This window comes from Apteryx mantelli, chromosome 4 (assembly GCF_036417845.1).
Source record: "Apteryx mantelli isolate bAptMan1 chromosome 4, bAptMan1.hap1, whole genome shotgun sequence".
Taxonomy (NCBI): domain Eukaryota; kingdom Metazoa; phylum Chordata; class Aves; order Apterygiformes; family Apterygidae; genus Apteryx; species Apteryx mantelli.
The window spans coordinates 71,182,681-71,203,097 of NC_089981.1; the positions used below are offsets into that span (position 1 = coordinate 71,182,681).

General features: G+C 38.0%; 1 protein-coding gene across 2 annotated transcripts in view; it reads right to left on the reverse strand.

The window, feature by feature from the left end:
• The window catches only part of NRDE2 (NRDE-2, necessary for RNA interference, domain containing), a 35,900-nt gene that overhangs the window by 5,492 nt on the left and 9,991 nt on the right, over positions 1 to 20,417 (reverse strand). For both annotated transcript variants that reach the window (XM_013940655.2, XM_067296923.1), the window contains exons 3-11: positions 18,891 to 19,109; positions 17,015 to 17,164; positions 12,810 to 13,269; positions 12,207 to 12,609; positions 8,479 to 8,612; positions 5,829 to 5,952; positions 3,623 to 3,795; positions 2,599 to 2,985; positions 529 to 1,457 (exon numbers count right to left, since the gene is read on the reverse strand). In XM_013940655.2, the coding sequence (XP_013796109.1) occupies positions 529 to 1,457; positions 2,599 to 2,985; positions 3,623 to 3,795; positions 5,829 to 5,952; positions 8,479 to 8,612; positions 12,207 to 12,609; positions 12,810 to 13,269; positions 17,015 to 17,164; positions 18,891 to 19,109 (2,979 nt within the window). The remainder of the gene's footprint in view (positions 1 to 528; positions 1,458 to 2,598; positions 2,986 to 3,622; positions 3,796 to 5,828; positions 5,953 to 8,478; positions 8,613 to 12,206; positions 12,610 to 12,809; positions 13,270 to 17,014; positions 17,165 to 18,890; positions 19,110 to 20,417) is intronic.

Below are 20,417 nucleotides of genomic sequence, written 5' to 3' on the forward strand. Positions count from 1 at the left end.
TCTACATAGCGACAGCTCCATATAAAGATTAAACTCTCAAGTAATCACTATGGAAACAGATAAATCTGCCACAACTGTATTCTGTGATCCAGGAGTAAAGCAGGGCAGCAAGCTCAGCAAGAAACTGAACTGCAGCTCTGTATTACACTTCTTATTTCTGTGGTACTAAAATTCAGCGATTTCTAAGCTAATAATGTCTGCTTTGGTCATCTAAGCAGACTTGTAGTTACTTTAAAAAATACTTAAAGAAATGATATCTTGATACCAGCATCAAGTAATCAAATCGACAAACAATCTGAACTAGGAGAAAGGACATGAGACTACAGTCTAGGTCTTGAATTCCATTCAGGACTCTGCCACTGACTCACTGTCCAGTCTTGAACAAAAAATCTTCCCTGGCTGCAGTTTCTTCATCTGCAAAATGAGAATAATGACAACATTTCCCCTCCTCTGTTAAATGATTAGACAGACCAAAAAAACCTCCCCAATACCCCAAAAACATAATCATAAGGAGCTCCAAGGTATTACCTTTGGACATTCTCAATGAGTTTTTTTCTCATCTGCTCTGCTTGGATTGCAAACAGCCATGGCTCTAAAGAGTTAGTAGACCTTGTGACGCCATCAAAAAATCTTCGTGCTTTGCTAGCACTGTGAGACCTCCTTTGGATTTGGATATATGACCTCCAAAGAGACTGGTTGCTCGGATACCGTTTCAGAGCCTCCATTAGTGCCTCTCGCAGAGGATTCAAAGGATAAACGCTAATTTTCATGTGGAATCTGAGTAAGTTTGTATGTAGCAGTGTGATGGCTTCAAGAGTGGTAGAGAAATTTTGAATGCCAAGATTCTCTCCAGTATTTTCACATTTCTTTGGATCAGGAACTGCAAGCTTTTCCAAAGCTTGTGCATATATTAGTACTGCAGCATCAATCCCAACAGTCAAATACTGGAAAACTGCGTAACAACCAACCAAGTTAACCAGCTGATTAGAGTCACTGACCTGATCCTGATTAGAAATTGGGGTTTTATTTAAATAATCTTGCAACGCACGGTCATATGTCTTCCTAGCTTTCAAGATATTAACAGATAATACTTGTCCACTGTAAGGCATATATGGTCCACTTTCAGCCAATTTGGTCAATATATGAACAGCACGTGACATGACAGCTCCTTCTAGACTTTCCAGCAGTTCCACTTCCAGCTGAGCATAGAGCAGACTCAGACTGCAGAGCTGGGGATTCTTCATTCCTCCTGTCCCTGCCATGCTAAGAGCTGTATCAAATACCTTCCTAGCATCGTCAACGTTACCAAGCAGCCATTCTAGGTAGGCATACAGTTTCCAGAGGGAAAGGTGATTTCGGTTGTCAGGTGCTTTAAGGAGATTCTTGGCCAATTTTTTACTTTTCTTCCCTTGTACTTTCAACTTCTTCTTGTTTTTTGTTTGGAGACACTGAACTACCTGAAGAGGAGAATAAACAGAACAAATTTTGAGAGGCGTAAGAGAAGAAAGAAAAAAAAAAAAAAATCACAGCATTATTTGATTTCATTACTATGTTTGTTTTCATATTGTTCCACATTTCACCACTGGCCAGATCTGCTGCTGCTTAGTACTGTAAGTTGTCAGAGCTGCCTGTTATCAGCCATAAGCCACTGCAGCAGATTTCCAAGCGATATTACAAAGAAACGCTTACTCTCTCCTGAAATGTTGTCTGTCAACTTCTTCCAACATATCCAAATTACACAAGTTTATCAATCTCACTCCTAAAACTGCCATTAAATAATATAAAATTTCATTCTTTAAAAGAGACCAACTCCTCACATAAGGAGCTGCTAACCTGAAATGGTTGAGAAGAGAAAAATAAACGATCTTGTACGGTCAGATGTAATTTATGACTAGCGCAATTAAACCTCTGAGTAGCTTTTCACAGCACAAAATGTGCTGACAGACAAACCTGAAGACTGAGTGGGAAGATTACAGGAGACCTTCTGGTTAGGCAGAGTTTGTGTAAGAGACAGGGAACTTGTCCATAGGAATAACACAATACTAAAATTTCTGAAATGTTTAAGTCAGGAAGACAGCCTTAGCTCTCTCATCCTTTTGTGGGCATCTATTAAAGGAGTTTTTACTTAAATGCATATTCAAGTGATGAGGTGTTATTTCCTTCCACAACACTGTAAAAGTAATTTTTATAGGAAGTAATATGTTTCTTGATAAGGTGCTCATATCACAGTATTGCGGATTATGCATTTCATAGAATAGTTTGATGAATTATTGACTCATTCACTTTGCCTTGCAAAAAATTACTTGCATCCATTCTGTCTGGCATACAAAGCATCATACAGCAGTAGACAATATAATAACATTTATCTAAGACTGCAAGAAATATTTTATTATGTGAAAAATCATAAGCTATTGTGTAACGTACTAAGGAACAGGGTTTCATTTTTTTCCCCAGTATAATCTTAACTAGCATTTTCCGATGTAAACACTCAGTCCTACAAGACTTAACTTTCTCAGTATCTATTTTAGTTAAATATGAACATTAATACACAAGAAAGCCACACGTCACAGAAAGGAGTAAATGCAGATTCCTCATTACCTTAGATACTTCATACTGTAACCAACAAATGGACAGATTAGATTTTTCCTTTTCTGAAAATAGCAGGAATAGAACATGAAAAACATTGTGTATGAATTCCTCTCCTTCCTTATAGTGGCCTATGTGATGTCTCCTTCTCAGCATCGTATCCATATGACCAAGACTGTTGAATCCAGAAAGTTGCAAATCAACAGAAGTCAGCGGCTTTTCATCAGAAAGCACACTGTCAAAAATGTTATCTTCATCCATGGCAACATAGAGGCTTGAAGGAAAGAGTCTACTTGTACATGGAATTCCCAGGAATTGCAAAAACGAGTACAGTAGTTGATGCTGAAGATCTGGATTAGAAAGCTGGATTAAAGATGGTCCGAGATCATCAAATAATACCTAAACCCAAAACAAACTCTGTTAATTTACTCAGTCAGATAAAAACAAACCTTTAATTTATGTAATTAATTAAAGAAGTTTTCAAGTCAACAAAAATGTATAGTTACTATTAAATGGTAAGGGAGTTGCATTCAAATTAACAACAAACAAGTTGAACAAGCAATGCATTCTTCCAGTCAGACTCTAAGTTTGCTAACAAGATATTTCTTTCTTCTGGATTATCGAGGACCTCCAAAGGAAACTTACACATTGAGGCCTAAAAATATATTACTGTTTATGCTATTTAACTCATTTTTATCTGGAAATTGACCTATTTCCCAAAAAGAAAAAAAATGGCAACAAAACCTTTGCTTATTTAAAGCAGATATTGTTTTAAACACAGATTTCTACATTTCCACATACAGATGAGGGAAAATCACATAACAGCAAGGACAGACTATTTGCCTACAGCCCTTTCCAAAGTTCACTACGAGCTTCCCATGGATTTCAGCAGCCTCAGCAAGAAACCACAAGTGAAATGGGAATTCCAAACAGAAGAAGAAAAGAATTATTTCTCTAAAACATCCACCGACAATGAGGTCATATATAAGGATAATTTGTCTTATCGTCTCCCATTGTTTTGTTATATAACAATGACCTGTCTTTCTGGATCTTCACAGTCTTCTTCAGTCTGCTTTTTGGTTTTGTCTGGCCTCCAAGGTAACCACTGTCTTGCTTCACGAGAATATTCAATATCCAGCCAAATTTGCCATTTTGGTAGAGTTTTATTCTTTATTTCTTGATCTTCATCTATCTCTTCATCATCATCATCTATAAACAAATCAAGAGGGCCCCCCCCCATAATTATTAAAGAAAAAACAATCCACCAAATCCAAAGACCAGACTTGGTCATGTTATTATAACATACATGAGACAGAGCTGAAAATTTTCACATCAGAGTTTTGGGTTTTGACACCAACCCTGTAAAAGCAGGAGGTTTCCAAGCTTTTTGAACCAGTGCATCAGTGTCAGCACTCAAACTTCCTCACGGACCAGGAAATAAGCCACTGACTGGCTGCAGGCCACTTTATCAACTGCAGTTTGCAAGCAACAGCCAAGAGCCAGTCATCTTTTTATGCAACTTAGCTTGGCCAGGCATGAAGTAAAGAACCTATCTCATATGCACTTTATGAATATTAATGTGCATAAACCATTTTGAAAAAAAGTACTGTAAGTGAAAAGTATTACTATGATATTAAATATCACAAACTAAGAGTGGTAATGTTGCTTTAAACTACCCGATATTTTCAGCAACATTTTAATTAATGTGCAATAGAACCAACCAATGTAGTTAAACACACACAAAATGAAGTGTTTAACTACATTCCACTTTTATGATAATCATTTTAGACTGTTAGATGCAATTAGCGTATTTTTTCTGTGACAGTAATGTATTAATTCTGTGCTGAAACTGATGAGCACTTACTGAAAAAACGTATACGCTAATGGAAGGCTGGCAGAGACTTTTCATGTTTTTTTCTTGCTGTTCAGAAAAAGTCCTCAAAATTTATGGATACCTACACTATTTTTTGAAAAAAATCATTCTTCTTCTGATCTAACAAAGCCATTTCCATACCACTTCCACATTCTTTTCCTGACACTTGCCATCAACCGAGATGAAACACTCCCCCTCTCCAAATTTCACATAAAAACAAAGACAAACAGATGGTGGCAACATTTTTAATTTCTGTGCGTCTTCTGTGATCTATACCCTCTCCTTTAGCCAGCTCCATTAGGAAAAATAGGAACATTTCCACAATTTCTAACCAATGACCAGGTGTAATCTCTAATCAGGTCTCTAAGACTGTCAAAGCTTTCAAACTTTTGGGCTGCATACCAATGGGAAAAGTATTAATATCATATATGCTGGATCTGCCTGAGAGTCCATACCCATCCACACCTGAACTGCTGACCTCAGTTTAGGGGCAAGGAAATTCCATCTTGGCCCAGGGACAAGGGAAGCAGAGGAGCATTTCTCATTTCCTTGTTTTTCTAGAAGCAGAGCAGAACTTACTCCTTTAAAGTTGCTACCGCAGCAGGAGCAGCAAAAGCAGTGCTGGCTCATCTTTGGTCAGACATGTTCCAGCCCCCTGCTCCCCTTCAAGATGTATCTGTTTGAGGAATAGTCCTTGAGGTCAAGGGAAGGATAGACCACTGCAGACCAGAGGGCAGGGTGGGACTAAGCAGCCAGGAGGCATTTTCTGTCTCCCTTGCTGAGGCAACAGCCTTCACTTCTGCATGTTCTCTATGCCAGCAGCAGTCCAGCCAGGTGGAGAAGCAATTGCTTTGTCCTCTGTGTCACACAGAGAAAGGGAAGGTTTTCCTCTTATATCTACTATGTTGTTTGCTGTAAGAAACTGAACTCTTCAGACTTATATTCTTAGAAACAGAAACAAACTACGAATCCTTGAGGCAACTATCATCTAACACTGTAATCCCAACTGGTCTATCAATATGATGAAAAGGATCTTCAGGGATAGTAGCTTCCTTCCACTGTAGATTGGCACGGGTCTCAGCAAAGTGCTCACATCTCCAGCCTTTTCAGAACAAAGTGGGGAATATGCCATCCCTTCCCTCAATTTTTAATCACTGGAAAGGACAACAATATTCCATGAACAATATGGCACACAGAACACACAAAACAGATGCTTTTTTTCCCAAGTGTGATCTAGTTTATATTAATCTTGGTAAACATTTTTGAAAACTTGTATGCAAAAACATGAGCAAAAACAGCTTGTATCATTCTAAATAAACTGTTTAGAAGAACACATGGAAAACAACTACACATATTGATATGGGCATACCAGGCTTGGTAACAGCTATCCAGCCACCCTTTTCTTGTTGGTGCATCCATGCGCTCCAGCCTCTTGCTCCTTTCTCTCCAATTCGAGGTTCTCCACTATCCCAAAATGGTTCAAAGAATTCCACCTGTTGTTTAGGGGAAAACAAAAAACAAAACCACCACATATATAAAGGAATCATTTTGTACAAACACTAACTCAGTCAACTTCAGTTTTCTGGTACATTGTTTAAGGGACCCTATAGACACTTAACAAATTTCAAACAATTCTGGGTCATGTACTTCAGCCCCTTATCAGGTTATTGCATCAAAGACCACATGTAGTTATGGGCATTAGAACTTGAAGCAGGTGCACATGTGAACACCTACTCAAGATGAAGAGTTTGAATGTACTGCATAAAATTTGAGGTGAAGAAAAGTGAATTGAAGCACTGGAATGGACTTTTAAAATACACAAGAAACATTTAATGAAAACACCACTATGGCAGACACCAGTTCAACTAATGTGTCAGTGTTGAGTTAAAAAAACAAAACAACACATTACTCAAAATGACACAAAGTCCATTTCTTCTCAAGCTTTGCCTGAGGAAAGGACGTTTGTCACTTCAGGAATTTTCCTGTTCCATTAAGTGCATTGTAATCTGCAAATGCATGCAGCTTCTACATCTAAAGACCTTGTCAGATGCTGCTTAAGAATCTGCAACAACAGAGTACTTAGGTTATGCTGTGGCACAACAGAACTGTCATCAGCTCTTCTCATGAACATAAAGATTATTTTTAAAAGGTATGATGCTTTAAAGAAAGCAGAAGACTTTTGTGCCAGATGTCCTAGCAGATCCTTCAAGGATAAGCATCCAAAGCCCCCAAGATGTGGCTTTCAGAACTCAAATCTCCCCTCTTCCCAATCTTCCCTTTGCTCCACCCCCAACCTTCATGGAACCATGAAGAATTTGGCTAATGGAATGACGATTTAGACTATCATACACCTATGGTCAATCAAGATGCTTAGCTGGACATAAATTTGAGCGGACTGTGGTGAAGCGGCACAGATCAGTAAGGGATTTTGTCAATAGCTTCAGGGCACTTTCCAGGGATTCAGAAGTTCAGGGTTCTAGTCCTGACTATGTCATTAGCTGTATGCAATCTGTCATCTTTGGATTCATCAATTCCTCCCCCACTTTGTGTATACTTAGGAGAGAGACTGTTATTAGATCTATGTTTCTGCTGGGTCCCAGAGCTTGGCTTTGATTTTGAGATATGACTGAGACATAAATATTAACAACAAAATTTACATTAAGAAAAATCAAGCATCAAGGTATCAGAAAATGTGAGGTTTACAGCAACTGGAAAACCTACATCTCCTCATTACGGATTTATTCTTTACACCAAGTGTGAAAGTGAACTGTGAAAACAGTAAGGAACCAAGTAATTCAAGACTGAGTCATAATGTCTCTGTAAAAGGGCAGAATTAAAGTTGTACAATCAACTGTAAAATTGGCATTTTCCTATTTTCAAGAACTGGAGCTTCTAATCTAAACAATGCCCTTTTAATCAAAGTTCCTCGCCATCCTGCCTTATTAAGAGTTTTTAAATACTACAGATAATGTTACAGTTTTTCAAATAATTGGATGAGTAACTCAAGGTGCATTTGTGTAATTATACCACAACTACCATCCTGCATCATAATTATTATTGAATCTTTGGCACTTTAAAAAGACAATACTACTATTTAAACTACAAGACTGCTCCATTGGTGAGCAGCAGCATTAATCTAGAGAGCAAGGAATGGATTGCTGAGTCTCAGAAGTGGTTACTTGTAGAGAAGGTGAGGGAATGAAAGGAAACCTGGCTCAGTTTCTGTACTATATAGTAGCCCAAGTGCCTAACTGGTTCCCCTCCCTACCTCTCATCAAGAAGGAAGCAGCACCCAAGAATTCAGTGGGTTATGGATGATGCTACACTGGCAACAGCCTGCTTTCTGAATACTGACTATCACTGGGGTGCACCGCCAACATTCTTCTGAGCAAATCAAGAGAAAAAGTGATTAAATACTTTAACAGAATAAGCTGAATGAAATTTCACAGGACAAATAAAAGACATTTTTAAAGTATGATGGTGTTCCTAATGTAGCAACCAAAGACTTACTGAAAACTGACAATGGAGAACCTAAAAACTGGTTGCAAGTATTGGCTGAAGCAGAAATTGATTACAGTTCCCTATCAGCTTTCTCCATCACAAACAGTAACAAAACAAAACCAGCAATTTTAGGGAAAAAAAGCAGAGAAAGTGCTAACTATACAATAATAGACAATACTAGTATACAACAGTAGACAGTAGTGCAAACTATACTATAGCAGACAGACTTTAGTCAGCCAGCTGAATTTTTTCCCTCTTTAATTAGTAAGAAAGAAGACATGAGATGACTGGTTAACACACTTCCATTATATAGAGTAGAAATGGCCACTTGGCACTACAGAAGCGTTTCTCTGAAGTGAAAAAAATGCTAGGACTACCTTGAAGAACCCCAAAGTAAGTTACAATTCAAAATGTTATCCCTTGTCCTTAGAAGTTCAGGACAGGTTTTTTGTTTTTTTTTTTTATAGCATTCTTTGTAATGCACAAAGACATAAACCTATTTAAATGGAAATTGCTACCTGTCCCCTTGTTGGCAGATCTTTCACACTGTCAGGTTTAAAGAAAGTGAAGTCAATCAGAGCCTGAAACAAAGACACCGCTTTCTCAGAATGGCCAGCCTGTCTCAGAAAATGGCACTGCTGAAGAAATATAGCTGTAAAATAAAGGAGATAAAATTTTAATATTTCACCAGAAATTTTGTTGCAAAGTGTTTTATTACAGTTCACAAATATACAAAAGACATACAAGCTCTGGCAAGAACTGCTGTGGAGCTTAGCTGTTCTGGAACGTTATCAAAACCCAGGACTAAAACATGGAGTAACTGTCACGAATGCATGTCAAAATTGTTGTAGTTTAATCAACTTTCAGACCTTCCACTTTACATATACGTGCCAAATTCATGCCACACATGTACTGCACTTGTTGATGAATACAAGTTATATGTAAGACACTCAACTTCATTTTATCCAGCACCTGTCACAGCATCTTTGGAGATGCTGGGCATTATTACAATTCACGCAGTAAGTCAGTACAACAAATACTTTTTGCCTCATTTTTGCATGAGATAGTTACATTGGCAATATATTTGGTAATAAAGCACTTTCTTTCCAACTGTCATTCCCTTTTTCTTTTCCTTTATGTAAGACCTCAGTTAAGAGAAGTCTGGTCTTTTGGCCAAAGCATTAATGTCTGAGAGTAGAGGAGAGCCCTATCTCTGTTCTTCAACAAAGTATTTCTGTAATCGTTGCTATATCCCTACTATACACTGAGCCTCAAGGCTCAATTTACAGAGGGAAACACAGCCCCAGTTTATTTATTTATATATTCATATATAAATTCATATATTTCCAATTTCACCTTAAACAAAAGAGGTGGAGAAATAACAAATATTATAAGAACACCCACTGTTAAGCACTTCAAGGAAACTTCAGAGATATTCCATCACTCCAGATTACATTCAAGCCTTAACGAAAGCATTGTTTGTTTTAGAAACAAAGTACTTTAAACCATAATCAGTTTGCAAAAACAATTTTTTTAAAATCAAGATTTAAATAATTCTTTTAATTTAATAGTTTTGAAAACATTTATTTGGAAACTATTGTTTCTTTACTAAATGCATTGTTGTTTTTTTTTTTTTTTTTGCCAACCAGGAAAATTTAAGTGTCTAGATACACACATGTAACAACAAACATAGGTTAGCATCAATTGATTATGATGATTATCTTATTTTTTTTATACAAGCAAATGGCAAATGTTTTACTCCTTTTATTTTGTATACAGATTTAGGTCAGATGCATGGGCATAAAAATTTGAATTCAGCTGGAACATACAAACTAGGCATTTTGCTAGCGTTTCCTGCAAGGGAACTGTTTTTCTTCTGATCACCAAGAATCAGTGAGATTTTCAAAGATATTTAAACAACAAAAAGCGTGCATAAGCATTAACAGAATCTTGCAAAGTATTTTAACCAGTTTAGACACTTTCCCCATCAATTTCCGTATCCACTTGCCATTGAAAATTTTGTACTTTCCTAGTTTCTTAGCTTCCAATAGATAACTTTAATTTAATTAGTGTGAATGAATAAAATATCCCCTCAGCACCTGTTGCCAAACTGAAGCCAAAAATAACTGAAGCATAAGATTTTCTGCATGACAGAACTGAATGCAACTACATTTGAAGAAATGTAAAGATCAGCATTTAATTCATGGTAAAAGCTGAAAACAGCATGAATGCATAGTTCATTCAGTCCATAATGCTGTGACACTTCTACAGCTGAACTGACCTAAAAGATACGGATGTTTTTCCCCAAGCAGTAGATATAATTTGAAAAATAGAATGCCTTTCCATAGCAAAACTTGAGAATGCTTATTTTTCCATTTACTTTACAATAACAGAACCTAGCAAATTTAAAATATTACAAATTTAAATCTCAAACAAAAAATTTGAAATAAAAACTGAACTAGACTTTTTAAACGATTTTACACTTGCTTTCTCAAATTTCATGGTTTAAAACCCACCCATATATTTCCAAGCAGATAGTAATGTATCGAACTGAACACTAGATGGCACAGTCCACCACTACTTAAAAGCAGCTCTTACACTTTGTTAAAGGTTGAAGGCCTACCATGCATTTACAATACTACTCCCTTCATAATTAATTGGTGAAACACATTGTATACTTATCTGAGTGGACAATTTGATAATTTTCCTAATAAGTAAAAGGACACTATCAGTTCAAATTTAGCCCACAATTACAGATAGTTGAGGTACTAAAAAATACCAGACCAACAGAAGTTTCCCCATTCCTACTATTTGAATTCCAAAGGAAAAAACAAAAATGTATGTAAATAAATCACTGTAGTGTTAACACACAAGAAAGTAAGAGTGAACAGAAACAAAAGTAAAATCAAGTCCATTTTCATTTCAACCTATACACTGTCAACAAACAAAACTGGTTTTCTGAAAATGTCAATCAAACTAATATAATAAACTAGTTAAATGGACCCTAATGAAAATCAACATCTAAGCAAGTCAACTATGTTTCATGAAGAGAAAAAAAAAGAAAGAAGAAAATCCTTCCTGGTTGCGAAATAAAGGCTCAATAATATATTTGTCCTGAGAAACATTCACTGTGGTTGGTGTAGGAAGAAGTGTCAGAAATCAGAGAAGGTAGAAGTAATTAGAGGCTATCAGGCAGTCCAATATCCACCTGCAAGCACAAGATTTTTCCTTTACAGCACATTTTCCAGTATTTGATCCAAGATGAATTGAATGAACACTGTAAAAGATCTAACTTGAAATTAATTGGTAATTGAGTAACTCAGTCTTTAAGTCCAGACTGGATATCGCATAATAGATGTTATAGCTCAAACTGAACAGAAATTCCTTGGCCTACACCACATATGAGGAAAGGTGAACTACATTCTCATAATATTCTCCTCTAGTTTTAGAACAAATTTTAAAAGGAAAAAATCCATACTCATGGTGACACCAATATTTTCCCCCTCAGTGTTTTTATAGATTAATAATCACAATGACCCTTCGAAGTAGAGAAGTCAAATGAACTGAAACAGAATAGGTTAAGTTATTTGGCTCCAAATCAATTTAAAGTTTGTGCCAGAACTGAGCATGAACCCATTTCTTCCCTGAATGCAGTCCAGCATCCTAACCATCTGACTTATTTTTCTTCTAGGGATAATTATATAATAAATTATAAACTGTAAATATATGTATACAATAAATACAAAAGACATCATCCCATGGTACTACAGTTTAGAATTCTGAATCTACTGATAGGGATTCTCAAGAAAATTTCACATCAGACTTTCCATTACCCTTTTCTTTTCCAGACTGAGGTAATTAAGTATGAAACTTCTGAACAAGAGATAATTGTTTCTTTCACAAGCCAACCATTTTTTTAATCATTTTTCCAAGATAAAAGCACATCTCCTTGGTGTTGGCTGCAATTCTCTAGCCTTGACATTTGTACTGTAAACGATGCAGTACCACATTAGACTTTACCAAATGTTATATCGCAAACTCTCCTGGGGAAGGGAAGCATCTGCTATATCCATATTTGGTTGGAATATTCGCTTTAAATCTCAGCTAAGGAATCAGGATGCCAGACATCTTGAGGAGAATAAACATCTCCCATAATACATAGGAAAATCTTTTCCTATAGAGAATGCAGCCAACTCCTATGAAGAACTTTCTGACCATAACATGAAATAAATAAAAAGAACCTTACCTAACATAGCTTCTTCTGTGCCAGGCAGTAGCGGATGTGATACCATACTACCATCACGTACAGCTGCCAATGTAGTCAAACATTTTCCGTAGAGACTATTGATTTTTGAAACAGAGAAGGTACTGAACTGACTTTGACAGAACAAGAGATATTTCTTCCACAGGTCTGGATTATTGGGATGTAAGAAAATTAGCTTCTGCCATTCTTTGATCAAAGCTGGTGGTTCCCAGAACTCCGCGCAAAGCTTCAGCCTGGCGAGTTTCAGATCAACATTACTTGGATTGCTTTCAATAGCCCTCTCTAAAATAGCTAGTTTCTTTTCCAAGATTAACTTCAGTGATTTTCTTCTTACTTCCTGCTCTCCCTTACTGGCATAAGGGCTAGGTCTTCTCATTAATTCATCCTTAAAATAAAACAAAAATCACGACAACATTAGGAAGAACCATCAGCAGAATCACTAGAAGAATGCTGTCATTGGTGAAAATGAATCAACAGCTTGTTCTTTACCAGTAAAGATACATAGTTCTAAACAAAGGAAACTACAATATAATGTTCTTGTATTTATTACTATAGCATGAATAATCAGGTCTGTCAGAAACATACCTGAAAAGAAACAAACTCCATCCAAGCATGAATATCTCTTGGGTTTTCTCTGACTTTCTTGTTATGCTCTTCCACTTTTGACATTAGAATGGAGTTAGTATTTATCCCAGGCTCTTGGAACGCCTGCTGCTTTACAGGCTCAAGGTCTGTACCCTTGCACCCTTTGCCTTGCAGCCACATTGTAGTAGATGGATCATAAATCCCAAGAGGATTTACCTCTGTTGTGTCAGGAGGATTGTCAGTTTCCATTTGGGAAACTGGTATAAAAGCAGTAGGGTCAGATGGAGAACTTTTACTGTGAACAGGAATCCCATCTGTGCTCAGCGTCTTCACATTGTTCTTTGTGAAATAGCGCTCAGGTGGCCTCTGTGATCGCTTCTTTTCTGATGCAGAACTGGCCCAAGTTATACGTTGTTTCTTCACATCTATGCCAAGACAGGACTCTCCTTTCCTTTTATATCTTGTATGGAAAAATACAGTTAAACCCTTTAAAATACACCTTAGAAAAGACACCTTCTTTTCAAAAGTAAGCTTGGAAGCTTCAAAAGTAAGAATGGAGTACTTCAATTCAAATTGACCCACATAATGTACACACAGGGCTTTAGAGCATAAGAAGAACTTGGTATCTTTTTCTTATGTAATGCTTCAATTAAATTTTTTTTAGTACCATCAGAATTTTTATTATCATACTACATTTCCTCTGACTTAAACAATATGTTAGTGGAAGAAAAATATTTTTTTCCTCCTATCATTTTAAGCCATTCTTCTCATTTAGACAAACCTGAAGAAAGCACAACAGACATAATATCATTTAAGGCTTCTATTTAGATTAGATTAGCTTAAATTGATTAATCAGACACCGGTAGTTCAGTCCTGTAATATCTTTTTGTACCCCTAAGCTTCTATCTATCTTATATGCCAATAAGGAGGTGTGGGGGTGGGAAACTGAGAGGAAGATGGAGAGGGAGGGTTCAGAATAAGAGCGAAGAGAGAGTCCACCGTAATCCTAAAGACTGACAAATGAAAATATTACCGAAAATGTAATTTCAGTGACCGAACCAGTGATGCGCAATTCTAAAGTAACACTTTCCATCTCAAACAATAGGTGAATCTGAAGATAGCACAAAATTGGAATGGATTGTAACCAGGCTATTTCACTGCAAAGGTATATACACTACTAAAATCACAGAATCACAGAATAGCTGAGGTTGGAAGGGACCTCTGGAGATATCTAGTCCAACCCCCCTGCTCAAGCAGGGTCACCTAGAGCGCGTTGCACAGGATTGCGCCCAGGTGGGTTTTGAATATCTCCAGAGAAGGAGACTCCACAACCTCTCTGAGCAACCTGTTCCAGTGCTCTGTCACCCTCACAGTGAAAAAGTTTTTCCTCATGTTCAGATGGAAGTGTCTGTGTTTCAGTTTGTGCCCGTTGCCTTGCGTCCTGTCGCTCGGCACCACTGAAAAGAGTCTGGTCCCATCCTCTTGACACCCTCCCTTCAGATACTTGTACACGTTGATAAGATCCCCTCTCAGTCTTCTCTTCTCCAGGCTAAACAGGCCCAGCTCTCTTAGCCTTTCCTCATAAGAGAGATGTTCCAGTCCCCTAATCATCTTTGTAGCCCTTCGCTGGACTTGCTCCAGTAGTGCCATGTCTCTCTTGTCCTGGGGAGCCCAGAACTGGACACAGTACTCCAGGTGGGGCCTCACCAAGGCTGAGCAGAGGGGGAGAATCACCTCCCTCGACCTGCTGGCAACACTCTTCCTGATGCACCCCACGATACCATTGGCCTTCTTGGCCACAAGGGCACATTGCTGCCTCATGCTTAACTTGGTGTCCACCAGCACTCCCAGGTCCTTCTCCGCACAGCTGCTTTCCAGCAGGTCAACCCCCAACCTGTACTGGTGCCGGGGGTTATTCCTCCCTAGGTGCAGGACCCTGCACTTGCCTTTGTTGAACTTCATGAGGTTCCTCTCCGCCCACCTCTCCAGCCTCTCCAGGTCTCTCTGAATGGCAGCACAGCCCTCTGGTGCATCCGCCACTCCTCCCAGTTTGGTATCATCAGCAAACTTGCTGAGGGTGCGCTCTGTCCCTTCATCCAGGTCGTTGATGAAGAAGTTGAACAAGACTGGACCCAGTACTGACCCCTGGGGGACACCGCTAGCTACAGGCCTCCAACTAGACTCTGTGCCGCTGATCACAACTCTCTGAGCTCTGCCATTCAGCCAGTTCTCAATCCACCTCACTGTCCACTCATCTAACCCACACTTCCTGAGCTTCTCTATGAGGATGTTATGGGAGACAGTGTCGAAAGCCTTGCTGAAGTCAAGGTAGACAACATCCACTGCTCTCCCCTCATCTACCCAGCCAGTCATTCCATCATAGAAGGCTATCAGACTGGTTAGGCATGATTTCCCCTTGGTGAAGCCATGCTGACTATTCCTGATCACTTTCTTGCCCTCCACATGCTTGGAGATGGCCTCCAGGATGAGCTGCTCCATCACCTTTCCACAGATGGAGGTGAGGCTGACTGGCCTGTAGTTCCCCGGGTCCTCCTTCTTGCCCTTTTTGAAGACTGGGGTGACACTGGCTTTCTTCCAGTCCTCAGGCACCTCTCCTGTTCTCCAGGACCTTTCAAAGATGATGGAGAGTGGCTTAGCAATGACATCCGCCAGCTCCCTCAGCACTCGTGGTGCATCCCATCGGGGCCCATGGATTTGTGGGTGTCAAGTTTGCTTAAATGATCTCTAACCCACTCCTCCTCCACCAAGGGAAAGTCTTCCTTTCTCCAGACTTTCTCTCTTGCCTCCAGGGTCTGCGGTTCCTGAGGGCTGGCCTGAGCAGTAAAGACTGAAGCAAAGAAGGCATTCAGTAACTCTGCCTTCTCTGCATCCTTCGTCACCAGGGCACCCACCCCATTCAGCAAAGGGCCCACATTTTCCCTAGTCTTCCTCTTGCTACTGATGTATTTGAAGTAGCCCTTCTTGTTGTCCTTGACATCTCTAGCCAGATTTAATTCCAAACGGGCCTTAGCCTTCCTCGTCGCATCCCTGCATACTCTGACAACGTTCCTATATTCCTCCCAAGTGGCCTGTCCCCCTTTCCACTTTCTGTATACTTCCTTCTTCAGGTTGAGTTTTGCCAGGAGCTCCTTGCTCATCCATGCAGGTCTCCTACCTCCTTTGCTTGACTTCCTTCCCTTCCCTTGCATAGGGATGCATCGCTCTTGAGCCTGGAGGAAGTGATGCTTGAATATTAACCAGCTCTCTTGCACACCCCTTCCTTCTAGGGCCCTAACCCATGGGATTCCTCCAAGTAGGTTCCTGAAGAGGCCAAAGTTTGCTCTCCTGAAGTCCAGGGTTGAGATCCTACTTAGTGCCCCTAAAATAAGCCCCATAAATCTCCCCTCCACAAATAATTACTTTTTATACATAATAAACAAAATATTTTTTCCTTGAGAATATCAAGAAAAAGGTGGGCACAAATAATACATAAGCCAAGGGTAGGTTCCCCTAGATGGGCTTCTCTGTTATTGCATGGACATGTGATCTGAAGGGTCATAATACCAGTATCACACCAAGGACGTTAAATATGCAATTTCATCTATTATCATTTGAAATAGAGCAACTTGTGCAAGGAAGATACCTTCTGAGTAAACAGTCTGGGTGTTCTAACACAGAATCCATTTGTTAAGAAAGTATTTGCACCTTTCATGCAAGGATCAGTAACCACGCAAGTAATTAAATCTCACAAATCCAGTGTGAAATAATTATCATCTTCATTTTCCCTTTTAGACACAAACAGAGCAATAAAGAGGTCAAAAAATATAATCACCCAGATATTACCTAGAACAGAACCTGGGATTTCTGACCTCAAACCCATGCTTTCATATCTGTCCCACAATGCCACCTCCAAATGGCAGTTCTGTAAGTTCACATACCCGCAGGCTACTACACAGGAAATACTTTTAGAAAAATGAAGGTGATGCACTTTATTTTTATTATTTCATGGCACCTTTTGACTTTTAAAATATTTCCACCCAATTTAAGGTTACATTTTGACATAAACTATTCAGATATTTGTTATCATCTCTCTCTTATTCTCTCATCTTCAACATAAAAATTTGAATTTTAAACTTTTCACAACCAGACTGAAGTTAATGAATCTTGAGATAGCTTGAGTTCCAGTACAAACCAACATATTGTACCTTGCTATGTCCCCTCGATACAGAGATTTGTAGGCCCAGTTTGCAGGATCTGATTTCTTGTCTATTCTGAACGTTTCTGCTGTGAAAGCCTGGACATCATCAAGCCAAACAAAGCGATTGCTGGTAAGATTTGATGTTTTATCATCTAGACTGAAGAAAAGGAGAAATATTTTCTAAATATTTGTGGCACATATTCAGCATTTACAAAACCAAAAAACGTTGCATTTCTGTAGTTCATAGTAATTTACTCAAAGTCATGGTACATGAACCGTTATTGCAAAGTTAGTCACACACTGGCAAACAACTGGAAATACACTAAAGGGACTAACAAAACAATTAATATAAAATTTAAAAAAAGCAAACACTCATTGCATTTCCAGGACTTCCAGGATTATTAAAGGTAAAAACCAGGTTTAACCAATTAATTGGTTGGTAAACTATAATCTAAAATTGTGAGTCTAATTGTTTTATCAAATGCATGGGTACAAAGTGCAAAGTGGTTTAGAGATTGTAGTTAAAGAAATGAATTAAGCGGAACTTGCCATCTGCCTAAGAACTATAGGATACTCTGAATTCCTCATCTGAATTCATGTTCCAAATATGCAACCGAGTTTTATAGTCTTGAAAAGCTTTCTAAAATTTCATATGACATACTGCACTTAAAGAGATTTTGTGGCTCAGGTTCCAAAGGGCACAACAGCTTCCCTCTTCCACAGGGAAACAATGTTATCAGCCCTGGGCATAAATACCTTCCCATGAGCCTGTAGTCCCAACTCCTGGTGAATCTACCTTGGGAAAAGTACAAAATCAGGGTGAAGTCTAGGCCAGCCTGAAGTACACCCAGCTGTAACAACAATTTCTCAGTGCCACCAAATCCTCACTCCTTCCCCAGGAGCAGCAGCAGTGCTGTGAATCCAAGCCAGGGCTGCTGATATTAAACAAATAACAGGAACTAGGCAATCAGAGAAAGGCAAAATGGCTGCTCAAATAAGCAGACATGATGAGAAACAGGGAAAGGTGACTTATATGGAAAGTAGATGAGAATTTCCACTAACTCTCACCTAGACTGAGACACTTCGAATGAGATGATCAAAACCCAAGAGAATGAGAAAAATGCAGGGCTACATATGTCAAACCAGAATACTCAGTGCATTCATACAACCTCTTTCTCTGCTCAAAGATCACACTAGTCACTAGAAATCTGTTTCCTTATTCCATATAAAAATGACACCTCCACTAATTACATGGTATTTTAGAGCTCCTGGAATTAACAAACAAGATCAAATAAAACAATTTCAGACACTCAAATACCCAGTTAGATGCAGCACGAACAAGATGTATGAGGCACACGGCATATATCAAAAAATGGCTAAAGGCTGGATGTAATAGAAAATAATGTTAAATTCATATAACTTTTTCTTAATATGGAAAAAAAGGAAACATTAACTCTGTGAAGACGAAGTTATTATTACAAGGTAAACATGGCTGCCTTTTAAGTCTTTTGCATTAATTAAGAATAATGTTAAATACAATCCCTCTCCAAACTCTCTCAGTTAATCAAAGGCCCATGAAAGAAAACCAGAAGCTTACAAAAAATTCAAAATAAGCCTCTATATGTCTTTAAAAATGTTTCATTATTGCCATTCCCTGTTTTGTCCTGAAGAACAATACTTCACAGCGTATTTTAGTCACAGTTTTTCAGAAATGATTAAACAAGTGTCTCTAGTTCCACTTTTATTGCTTTGAACACAGGTTTACTAACATAAAGTTTAGAAAAAATGACCCACCAGTGGCAAGAATTTCATTCACTAAGTTGAAGAGACAGATAGAAGAACACACTGAATTTACATGTGGCACTATACTAATAAGTACCTACTTTGTTGCTGCTTCTTTTTCGTGATTTCTGCCGCTTCCTGTGGCTTTGTCCTTGATGCACTCAGTGTCCAGGTCTGATTCACTGCTACTGGAGTCCCCTCTGGTTTTCCTTTTTGTCTTCTTATGGTGGTGATGCTTTTTCTTTTTCTTTTTCTTACTTGTCTTGTTTAGATTCTCATCTGTATCACTTTCCCCTGACAGATCTGATCTTGAAGTATTCCTGCTTGGAAACAATTCCTTAAATATTTAAGTAGTAAAACTGTAAAAAAAAAAATCACCTTAAGAAAGTTTGCAGTCATTTTACCTTTTATCTTGATTCTCCCTATATTTTTGGAGATGAGAGTTAACAGCAACACATATTATACATGTGAAATAAATCCACATTAAATGAAAGTCATCTTTATTTTTTCGGATTCTGGAATTACTGACTACCAGTCTTAAAGTTTTAATTGTCAAAGACATTTTGATGTGTGAACTACATAAATATCCATCTGTTATCATCACCGGATTAGAGGATGACTTGATTTTCAACCTGAGCTGATAAGATTTCCTAACAACTTTGCTAAGCCAACTCTGGTCAAGTTAGAAAGATGAGAAATCTTTCAGGGTAACCTGCAAAAGAAAAAATGCAAGTGTCTGCACTCTTTTTCCTTGTTTCTTTATGATTTACATAAGAAATATTGAAAATGTATTTTTAAAATCACTTTCAGACTAACAATTCAAATCTTATCTCTCAAGGAACCATTTTGGGTGACTACAGCATTAATGCTATCATAATAATATAATGTAATAACAAACATTACATGCAACAGACAACTAACTCATCAAAAAGTCAAAGAAAAAGGACAGTTACTTTTGGCAAAAAGTATGCATTTCATTGTACGCACTACTTACACTCCCATACTTAATGATCAGCTGGAATGATGGATGTCTTTGCTTAAGAGCCAATATATCTAACCCCTTAACCAAGATACAAACTCATTTTAAACAGTGTCTGAAATTTTCAGGAATTTTTCAATAAAGAAAAGGAGTGACAAGACTCAATATTTGTAATACATCAGCAAAAGAAAATGCACTGTTTCAGAAGCAGGGCATATTCAAAGAGAGCCTTGCACAAACCAGTGTCTTTATTTAAATGTACTAGGAAAAAAGATGCCACAGGAGAAGCGATCAGCATGTCTTACAAACAAACAAACAAACTCCACTCCACACACTATGGTGGAGTTACTACTTTTTATTGAACTGAGAGTGTATGCTAGTAATAGACAAAAAGATAAATCAAACAAACATATTTCTTTGTATACTTTTGACGAATTCCTTTTCAAAGATAAAGGTATGGCGTTTTTATTATAGCATTCTATTTGAAGGGCAATTCATGAATTTCTTAGCTTCGTGATATTAAAAAACTGAAAATATTTGAAAAAAATAAATGACCGATTAAAAAAAGATTTCATTCACACAATATATTTATACATAAACATAAGAGGCATATGGGAATTTGTATTCAGCTGTGATTTTTATTATAAAT